Source organism: Haemaphysalis longicornis, unplaced genomic scaffold (assembly GCF_048455015.1).
Source record: "Haemaphysalis longicornis isolate Haplotype H1 unplaced genomic scaffold, Haemaphysalis longicornis Haplotype H1 scaffold_9, whole genome shotgun sequence".
NCBI lineage: Eukaryota > Metazoa > Arthropoda > Arachnida > Ixodida > Ixodidae > Haemaphysalis > Haemaphysalis longicornis.
This window is the reverse complement of record NW_027526460.1, coordinates 14,964,657-14,975,716: the sequence shown is the minus strand read 5'-3', so window position 1 is coordinate 14,975,716 and position 11,060 is coordinate 14,964,657. Positions and strand designations below refer to the sequence as shown.

The following is an 11,060-nucleotide window of genomic DNA, read 5'->3' as shown; positions in this document are numbered from 1 at the left end:
CCTTAAATAAATGTTTAATCTCTCTCTCTCGAACCAATCAACGGGTTTCAATCAAGCAATTTCAGTCAATAGTAACTTCAGCTGGTACCAAAATGCATAGCACTCCTGCGTGGCCATTCCCCAAATTCTTCAGATTGTAATCCTTTCTCAGGTTTCATCTTCGGCTGTCATCTGCTTCCACCCGACAGTGTCTTCCTCACCCCAACCTATTCCTTGTCTCCCCACCTTCATAACACTCCTGACGTCCATAAGCATATGTGAGCGGCAGTTTCTAACCACAGTTCACCCTTGACCTCCCAGGCTTGAAGGCCCTGTTCGATGTGCAGCTTGGCTTCCGAGACACTCCACACCCTCCGACCGTGAGGTCAATCATCAATGGTGAGCCCCTGGTGGCTGACCTCTACTTCAGAAAGGTGCCCTTTGACAACATCCCCACGGACACCACTGAAGATTGCACCAAGTTCCTGTACGATCTCTACGTGGAAAAGGTGCGATTGTTCCCACATTGTTGAGGCCTCTGCCGTGCATCTCCATAGGACTTGTGAGGGCTTCTGTGTCGCTAGAGGAGACTGTTAAAGGGGCAGGCAATCGATTTTTGTGGAGTATACGCTCTCTATCACAAATGGAAGGGCATTACTTTAGACGTCTTGTGCTAAAACAGTTTTCCTGATAGGGCCCTATAACATTTGAAAGCGGAATATTTACATCTACAATATCTAAGTATGCTGGCAACTATAACAGTGAGCCACGCATCAACACACTTTTAACTGTATGCGAGATGAAAAGAGCTATTTAAAAAGGCTGTGGCTAGCGTTCCGTCCGGACGGAACAATATACAAGTGCTCAAGTTCCGTCCAGACGGAACGGAGCGCTGTGGGTTATCCTTCCGTCCAGACGGAATACAACTGAGAGCTTAGCGTTCCGTCCAGACGGAGCCGACGTGAAATTTGTACAGTTCGTCCAGACGAAACCAAAACCGGCTGATTAGACACTATTCTTAGTCTTCAGACACTTTCAAGTTTCTTATTGTGCGTTTTTCTCTCGAGTATTTGTATGGCCTCTCCAGGAAAGAATTGACGGGCATTTTAATTGAAAGTTTATTTCCAGTGCCCATTTACCGTCAACCATATCTGATGATTTTAGATGACAGTGTGTTGAAGTGTGTCAAGAAAATGTGCATCCAAGCGGCTGCAAAAACTTTCTTTTTTGAGTTGCACACATCAACTTTGCCTGTTAAAACAAAGCTCAATAGTAAAGGTGTATATGTGCCTTGGTCTGTTAACTGTCGCTTGTGTAACCAGCCGGAGACAATTGATCACTGCTTTGTTTTATGTCGGGATGCTGTGTTCTTTCGGGATATCCTGCAGCGGACTCTTAAAAAGAACATAGACATCACCCCCTACAGTATACGAAAAAGGACATAGGCATCACCCCCTACAGTATACGGTTCCTGCCAGTGATGAACTGTTCCGTGCCATATGACCTTTTCGTGCTGATAGGATTGTTTAGCCTATGGTAGTGTCACATTGTTGACCGCAATGCCAAGGAACCTCGTGGAACTAAGTCAGTTTTTCGCGAACAATGTGCGCTTGTGTACAGTGTCCATGCAGCGCAATCGCAGCTGCCGGACTGGTTGCATCTTCTTGAGGCGTGTGTGTGCCTGCCTGACTTTTAAATGTGTCAATGAACGTACCGTTATTGTAGTTAGGGTGGGGCGTTAAATCTCTTCAGGCTAGTTTTCCATGCAATAAAGAAAAAAAAATCAGATTTGGTGTAGAGCTTGCGCCTCAGATAATTGCACTAAAGTACCGGGTTCGATTCTCCATAGACGTTCTTTTTCTTCTTTTTTTTTTTTGCATGGTTGTGCCAGCGTTTTGTAACAGCTAACTTCGTGCCCACTTTACAATTGACGCGGTGAGAGCAGTCGGTCTTGATTTTGCACTCAACCAGCTGCTCCACTACCGCTCACTAAAGCCAAGGCCGACGTATCCATCACCAGAGTTCCGATCATCTGTAGTTCGTAATAGTGATTACTAATTAACGGTTATTCTGGCTAGTCAATGAGCGGAAGCGGTTCGTTTGGCTGGGTAAATATCAAGAAAGACTGCTCTCGCTGCCTGTTGTGAAGCGGGCGTGGTCGAGGTGGCGGCTTGGAGTTCCGTTTGATGTAGTTAGAGTTAGCCTGATCGCCTTTCTTGAGTTTTGTTGATTTTTCCCCAACCGGTCAAACCGCTTCCGCTCATTGACTAGCCAGAGTCACATTTGATTAATAATCACTCTAAATGATTAAAGATGATCGGCCGTCGAACGAATTGCCAAGCTCGAACACGCCCGCTTCACAACAGGCAGCGAGAGCAGTCTTTCTTGATATTTACCCAGCGGCAACGAACCGCTTCCGCTCATTGACTAGCCAAAATAACTGTTAATTAGTAATCACCATTACGAACTACAGATGATCGGAACTCTGGCAATGGACACATCGGCCTTGGCTATAGTGAGCAGTAACGGAGCGGCCGGTTGAGTACAAAATCAATTGACCGACTTCTCTCACCGCGTCATTTGTAAGGTGGGCGTGAAGTTAGCTGTTACAAAACGCTGGCACAACCACGAAAAAAAAAAGGGGGGGGGGCATGCCAGGGAGAATCGAACCCGGTACGATACTGCCATTATCCGAGGCGCAACCTGTACATCAAATCTGGAGACTGAGCATGGTGTCTAATCAGCGAGTTTTGCTTTCGTCTGGATGGGACGCTAAGCTCTCAGTTGTATTCCGTCTGGACGGAAGGCTAACCCACAGAGCTCCATTCCGTCTGGACGAAACTTTAGCACGTGTATATCGTTCTGTCTGGACGGAACCCTTGCCACAGCCATTTAAAAAACTGTCCCACAATAAAAGGTCGTCTTTCCTGTTACTTTACGCAATTGTGCTGGTTGTGCTGGTTGTGCTGGTTGTGCTGGTGATCGTCATTAGCGCGGCTACGCAAAGCGGTGACTAAATAACTGCGGCAGTGCAGTTTCTGCACTGCGGCAGACTTTTCTGCCGTTGTCGGAGGGACCTGTTTTTAGCGGGTTGCTAGTCGTCGGTGGCAATCTTCAATTACTGTCGTGAGCGAGCATGTTGTGCTTGGGAACCCCCTACCTGGCCTTGAAATGCTCGTTTCCGCTATTCTAAAACTGATGTGCTGATGCGAGCACGGCCGCACGGCAACTCGATGCGGGCTGACCGCCAACCGGCCCTGCTCTGCAGTAGCGGCAGAAGTAGGTGGAGCACGGCCGTCGACTGCTAAAGAAAAGTGTGACGTACCGCTGGGCAGAGCCGATGGCTGCGTGCATCTCAAACCAGCAAGGGCCTTGCCCTGTTTCTCTAGGTGGTCTTGCGCGTGGTCGGGGACGTCATAGCTTCCACAGTGCTTTGGAGGCGTGATGAGAGGGTAAAAGCTCTAGCCCTTAATGCTGGCCCCTTTTTAATGAATGATAACTCGGCTAATACTCAACGCTGTTAGACCATTTTTGCGGCAGGATGTTCCAGCGATTGCGCACGTAAAATCGCAACCTTTGGAGCCCTGGTTAGGGCCGCTTTAAATTGCAGGCCTGTTGTTGTCGTTGCGTAGGACAAGGAAATGGACGACTACCTGCAGACGGGCAAGTTCCCTGGCAGCGTGCGAGAGCTTCCCGTCCGAGTGTGGCCTCTCCTGGTGCTGTGCTTTTGGAGTGTGCTTCTGGCTGTGCCCTGCTTGTACGGCTTCCACGCCATGCTCACCAGTGGAAGCACACTGACCATCGTCCTCTTCTCCACCTTCTTCGCCCTGTGTGAGTCCCACTGACCGTCTGTTTCGAACAGTTCTCCCTTTTGATAATAGGAAATCTTCGACAAGCTTTCAAAGTGTGTGGAGCATGATTGGAGCGGCAGGTAACTGGTGGAAATTTGAGACGCAGCCCGCACGAGAAAGGCTGTGGCTTAAACAGTGAACCTCTTCAGGGTTTCTCTGAAAGGGTTCGATGTTGGGCTGGTTGGTCGAGCACATTTAAAGGGGTTAATAGTGCACCCAAAGATGAAGGACAGAAAGGACGCACACCGATATAGCACTAGCTTTCATACATCAAGGTACATTAAAAAAAAAAAAAACAAGTGAAAAAGCAAAAACAAATATGCTAAACCAGTACATGTGTTTATTGTCCCCTTCTAGAGCTGCGGGATTCCAAGTACGCAATCTCTGTCCGTGTCTGTGTCCTTCCTGTCCTTTATCTCTGCCTTCGCTATTCACCTCCTTAAAGGAGTTGCTTTGAACACACTCAAGGCATGTATTTCATGCTCTGCTTAGCTCAAACGCTTCATGCGTGATTACTCAGACATGCACGTTTTAATGGCGTCTTAGTGGGAGTCTGGTGAGATGTACAGCCTTGCAGCCACGATCGCCTCTCTTGTAGAGTTACAGAAGATTTTATGGCTTTTAAAATCATAAATGGCGTTTATTTGCAAATGAGCGGCAATAGGTGCAGTACTACTATTATAGCAGACTGCACCCAAACACCGTCACTTGCTGTAGTCATCTGTGTTGACATTTCTCTGGTTTCAAACTGTAAAAGCCTCTTTAAATGTAGTAATTTGTCCATAAAACATTAAAATGTAATACACTTTGTCTTTAGGACGCACTTGATGGGTTCTGTCAAGGGCGTTAGAAATACTACAACACTCAGCACTTCTGAAACACGCTTACGATGATTTCCACCAGAAATTGCTGAATTCCAGCCACCCATGCAACTGGAATCTAGCTTGCCACTTGTGATTTGCACTTGATTTAGTCAGTCAATGTCAGCTCATGCCTTTTCTTCAAGCCAGTCCACATATCTTACACAACCAGTCCTGAAAGCCGACTGCACTCAAATTTTCGCCAACGTAAAAATAATGTCATTTAATAGTACACATAAAAAGAGTGCTAACTGAAAAACACTGTTTCAAACTTCAACCCGGGAGACAAACGGCTCGTGAAAGTTGGCGCTTTGTAACTGAAGCTGAGAGAAAAAGGCGGCCATTACGGGTGGGTGGACGTGGAGTAGGTGATGGAACGGAAGTGAAGCGGGTGCATCGTTTCCAGCGGCCGCTTGCAGCAGCCTTTAAATGCACGTAGTATCGCCGTGTTTCACACTGTTATTTCTACAGAAGAACTTCCACCAACATTTTGCCAAGGCTAATGAGTGGGGTGCAATTACGACATCGCACTGCTGTCAACCGAGATGAAGTAGACCATTGGCAGTTATTTTTGCATAAGAATACCTGCCGGTGCAGCGATTCCTGCCATTGCAGATGAAAAGGCAGGTCCTGATTTACAAAGCTGTTTGCTCGCATACGGTATCGAAAAGCAGTTTTGGTTAACCAGCACCTTGGATATCATTTCATTTTTTTTTTTCTTTGACAGGAATGAATTGCGCACGGGCAGCGATCAATCACAGACTGTTTTTGCTGTTTATTTACGTACTTTGTGAATATTTCTCCAGTAACTTTCACCTTGCTGCACATCGAGGTCGAATTGTAAAATCAGTTTGGAACCGCATGTTAGCGCCCAGGGCTAGATGATACACTAAAATGCAAAGAAAGTTTGCTACTTTCTGCGGTTTTCTACTGTCACCAGGGGCATGTGCAGTTGATGACATTTTATTATCAAGTAAACTAAATTGCGAACACACTGCGAAAGTAGATACTTTATTTCACGATTGAGAAAATATTGTAGTCTATCGTTTAGAACAGGAGCAGTTTCACAAGCTGTCGCTCTTCACGAAGACGACGGCCGATTTCTGCGATTTGTCTTTACGCAGACATATTTGTTACCACAAGCAAGGCTGATTTTTTTTCACTCAAGGAAAAAGTAGCCCGAATGTATGTACCGGCGTTTAAGAACAACGCAATTTAGGTCGTCAAACTTTTGGAGATGTCTAGGGGTAGACGTGGTGTTGGGCCAGTCGAGATACAGATTGCATGTGGAAGTACGTCAAAGATTTATAATGGATTTTTTTTTTCAGTGACAGATGCAATAGAAATGGTAAATGTAGAGGCAAGTGCACGTGTTGCGCTATCTTTGTGGGTAAAAATTCTATTTTCGAATAATCAAGGTTTCGCTAACTCCAGAAGCATCGCAGGTGCGCGTATTGTTTGTGAGATTCTAATCTATTTAATTGCGTTGAAAAATTTAAGGCATGGGATGCTGACGGTGGTACAGGAAAGCAGTGTAGCAGAGAAACCCTTGCCGAATGCATCCCTGTGCATGGCAGTGCGCCATGCCAGTCGCCGCAAAAGCGCGAGCCCCCATGGGACAGGTTCCTATCCTCCGTCACAGGCCACTGGGAATTTGGCTACTCTCCGCCAAGCGCAAAAGTCGTCTGCTACAGATACTTTGAATGCTTGCAGTTATTGTACCATGTGGGTACCGGGCTTAGAACTTCACAATTGTGATTTTAGAGCTCAAACAACTTAGTATTTGTATCAAATTTTGGGGAGGAACAATTAGAGTGCAGTTGGCTTTTAAACAGTACAATGATAGCTGCATTGAGGACATGGGTAATTGCTCACTCTGATAAACAATGTGGCATCTGCCTCAATATGGCTGGCTAGCATCGACTGTAGCTGTGGCTAATTGTGGCTAGCAGTGGCTATTATTGGCTACCCAAAATTTTTAGCACAGCCAGGGGATTACATGTCCTGATGCTGTTATTTTCATTAAAATAAACGCAAGAAGGGCAATGGCAGATGATGGCGACCCTGAATTCTGCATAACTAGATACATGACCACCACAGTTAGGAAGAATAAAGCTGTAAAATAGATGCATCCGTCTATTGCATGGTGGGGACACAGCCATCTGGGCCAGCCAACCTTTGTGTGCAGTGTGTACTTCACATGCTCTGGGATAGCTACCCCCTGATTCCTGAGTGCCTTTCACTTTAATTAGGCATCCTAATTGCACCTTTAGTAGTGGCCACTGTGTGCCTAACCTGCATTTATAATGAAAAAAAAAAACTTGGTTTGATATTTATTTTATTTTTTCTGCTGTTTTTGGCAGTAAGAGGGATGGCTGAAATTGGCAGTCTTCAGTATACGGATGACAGCTAAGGGGAAGGTGATATCAGACCTGCTCGTTGCCAACCGGTCGTCGTTTTCCTGCTTCTTCTGCAGTGTTGTCCGTTTTCCACTGGATGGTCAGCCTGTCCGACATAACCAAGACTTCCGCATACGGAGCCGCAAAACGATCTGCAGCTGCGGAAGCTCAAGCCGATAAGCCTCGCGCTAACGGCGATGCTTCGAGAAAGGACGGCGTAAACAGAAGTTCATCATAAGGTGACGCCAAAGACTCCTGAAGCGTGTCACCCGTGCCGTGTGTGTGTGTGGGTAAATATATATATACATACATATTTATATATACGCACTTTTGTGGCCGCTCCTATGGTGCAGACAAGCTCCCCCTCTTCTTCTTGGCCTCCCAGTTCATTTTTCTTCGCCTTCGTCTTTCCTTTTTTTCAAATATGTCGTGTATTAGTGTCGTACTTGTTGAGCTGTCCATGAGTAATTTGGCCGGCTTGCGTTGGTTTTAGTCACCTTGTGTTTTTCCTTTTTCTTCTCTCAGCGCCATACCTGAGCATTGCCTATAACACCTGTGTGCATTACAAACGAATCAATAGTTTGTGATGCTAACCAGACTTTTTTTTTTTTGTGTAATATCAGGACCAAATGCCTATGGTCAAATTCCAATTAGTGGTGATTTGACCGCTTTGTTCTGTGTTTGTTATGCTTACTAGTTCCCCCTCCCTTTTTCTTGCCACCAGGTATGCATGGAATGTGTGCTAAAGGAACGTAAATTGACCTGGTTGAAGTTCTAGTTGTGCAGATGAGAGGCGTGTGTGGAAGATGGCTGCTTGTAGGATGCATGTTATGTCCCCTTTCCCCCCCTTCCCCCCCCCCCCTTTTTTTGTCACTGTGCCACGTCTCTTCTAAGTGAGGTTTGGTCTTTTCCATTTCCCCATACTTAGCTAGATACTTTCTCCTTACTTGCATGTTCCATCTTCGCTCTTAGCTGTCCCTCATGAATCGAGAAGAGATTTGAATGACCTTGTTTGAAGAGCCTACTAGCTGTGATATGCTGGTTGTCTGCCAAGAAATTTCCTTTTGGATAATTTATTTAATCCAATAGAACTACTGGCTAATTGATGATATTGTGTATGTTTATTATTTGTTTAACGGAAGGCCAGATGTCGTACATTTGACAGATGTCGTACAGATGTCGTACATTTGATCCTGGTGCCGCGAGCAGCGTTGTTTTTAGAGATGACGCATGTAAACCCGACTAGGCTCTTTATTGTGAGGCATGCATTTCACTGCTAGATGCTCATTTGTGTTATTGCCTAACTTAATTAAGACTCGCTTCCACCTCTCCGTGTCTGGATTCTTGTCCCACTGGCCAAGCTAAGTATCCACGAACTTCACTGAGCTGATGTTTTTTGCATGCGCGCTACTTGCATAACTTCATCAGCATTACTTTTGTTTACATGTGGGAGGGAAAGTGTGATTGATATAGTGTCGAGGACGAGCCGTCAAAATTAAGTGAGAAATTTTTCGGTCACATGTAGGCAACCTGCACACACAGAGACACTTGTATTTTGAATAGCAGTTGCCTATGGCCGCCAGTCAAGTGTAAGTACAAAACAGAGACAATATTTAGGTGTGTTTTTTTAGGAAAAAGCTGAGTGTAAAAGTGAATGTTGGTTGAGTCGTCAAGAAAGTATGCTATCTGAGAAAAGTTATGACCGATGATTTCAGCACTAAATTTGCAATATTGAGTAGCCTCCTGCGCTTAATGGTCAAGAAGAAAGGACACGGTTTTTAAAACGGGAAATAGGTTGTAAAAACTGGTTTACGATGGCTGTCTTTTCTTTTTGATGTATGAATTTAGCTTGAAATGTGCAGCTTAATTTACTTCAACACCTTGACGGTGTTTTATGCCTTTCTTCATTGCACTGTTAGCTCCTTTGGGCATAAGAGCAAATAATGCTTGTTGCAGAATTTAAATCGGCACTCTCGTTACTGGGAGAACATTTAAAATATCGATGCTGTTTGCAAATACTAATGACTTATTGGGCATATTTACTATTGTATCTTGGTTGCCATTTTATTTGCCTTCTTGAAAAGATTCAATGTCATATGCCAAAGTAAGACTGCAAAGTGTCCTTTGATTGTAAAGTACATGCACTACTGGGTGTTAAAGCAAGCTGACAATTTCTCAAGATAAAAGTGCTGGGAAACATTGAGAGTAACTATTCCCTGATAAATATGTGGAGGAAACTTTTGTCACACCTACATTCCTTGCTTCGCACCAGTGTCTTTAAATGTAGAAAGTATATATTATTTAGTTTGTGTTTTGTTTTGTATTCAATGAGTGCAATAACACCAGTCTGAAAAAACAAACAAAAAAAGTTTTCTAGGTACAGCCGGTAAAACGTGAGGTGCCTGGAAGTCTCGAAACATTTCTGCCGAAAAGGGAAATGTAAGCTGTGGTTTTTTGCTAATAAGCTTTGGTCGAATAAACATTTTCTTACCGTCCAGTTTGTTCTTGAGGTAGTGGTTCCTTGAAATAGAAAAAATTGTCATCAGCAAAGCTGTCCCTTTTTTTTTTTTCCAGCTGGTTAAAGTTATTGATGCGTGGGGCTCATCAAGTTTGCGCTTGTGATGTCCTCCTGTTAAAGCTGTACAGTATTCTGTGTGCTTTGATGTTGAGCAAGTGGTGTCGAGTGTATACTTTGAGTAATATACTATTGCCAATGTCTGTCGCACACATTTTTCTGGCTTTGTCTCCTTTTTCAGCTCTTGTGAAAAGATGTTCTAACCGCAGGCAGCTTAACCTTAGCCTCCCACCATGGTCCTGTGTACAGTGTTGCCGCAATGACATTGTTTGAAGCCTCTTAATGTTTGGAGGCAACGTTATCACAACCAGATGGGCGCAATTTGTGGGGCCTTGCGTTAAATCGAAGTGACACGTGTAAGGCGCTACTAAAGTGCACGTTAAGGGCTACCGAGTACATAAGAGCTTACTGTCTTGTCATTACAGTGCATGTTTTGGTGACACTTTCAGCAGTGACATTTGTGCAGTATGTCCATTACGATACCGTGGGTGGCTTGAAACAAGTGAAAGTGAGTTTATTCTAGTTTGACAGTATGATTGCTGGTGCAGTCGATACCCAGTTGAAAGAATTTTTCCGTTTTCTCCTCTTCGGTTCATTACTCTGTATGACCATCGTGTTCGCTATGACTCGCTTCAAGAAATTTGGCAATATGTATGTCGATGCTCTAGTGGACAAGTAATTAGTCAATTGCCCATGGTGCAAAGGGGAAAAGAGAGTGAGGTTGCTAACACTGTGTACTCCAGACCCAACATTGTCTCAGACTGCAACGTGCTGGCTCCGCCAGCATGAAAAACTGAATACAACTGAATTTTGTGATAGTAAAGAACCTACTTTTATCAGAAATTTCAGGCCGAATGAAACTTGATGCAGAAAATCTACAAATCTCGTATAAAATAAAATTATGTTCTTTGTGAATTTGGCTTACCAGGCATGTTTACAGGCTTATAAAAAAGAAATCTCTTGTCTCGGTGTCACATATACGCTGCTAAAACATTGCACAATATAAAGGCATAACACGTACATTCTGACACATTGCTGTTTTACGTTAAAGCATATTGTAGTGAGGATAGACTGAGAACTTCAGTGATCACTTGAGCTTTCATCAGAGTGCAGTATATCCATCGAATTGTCAGTTGAAACAGCTGGGCCCTGCTTGCACCACCTTACGCCACCTTTTGGGTGGACGCCGTTTCGTGATATAACGTGCGACACCATTGCCCTGTGTGTCTTGTGGTGTGCTTTGACTCAGCATTATGTGGGCTAGTTAGAAAAATTATTTGTCTCCTTTAGTAGTTTAGCAAAAACTTAGCCAGAGGTCGCTTGCATAGCAAACCCGATGCCCAGTGCAAAAGGTGGCTAGAGGCTGTGACGAACATCCAAATGTTGCCTGACAACT

General features: G+C 44.5%; 1 protein-coding gene across 1 annotated transcript; it reads left to right on the top strand.

Moving 5' to 3' along the window:
- Window positions 1–300: 300 nt before the first annotated feature.
- Window positions 301–9,586, top strand: LOC144152036 (1-acyl-sn-glycerol-3-phosphate acyltransferase delta-like; the record flags this gene model as incomplete). Its single annotated transcript, XM_077683226.1, is given in 3 exon segments — window positions 301–488; window positions 3,612–3,810; window positions 7,167–9,586. Coding segments are annotated over 3 exon segments (548 nt in total), but the record flags the coding sequence as incomplete, so codon positions are not given.
- Window positions 9,587–11,060: the final 1,474 nt, after the last annotated feature.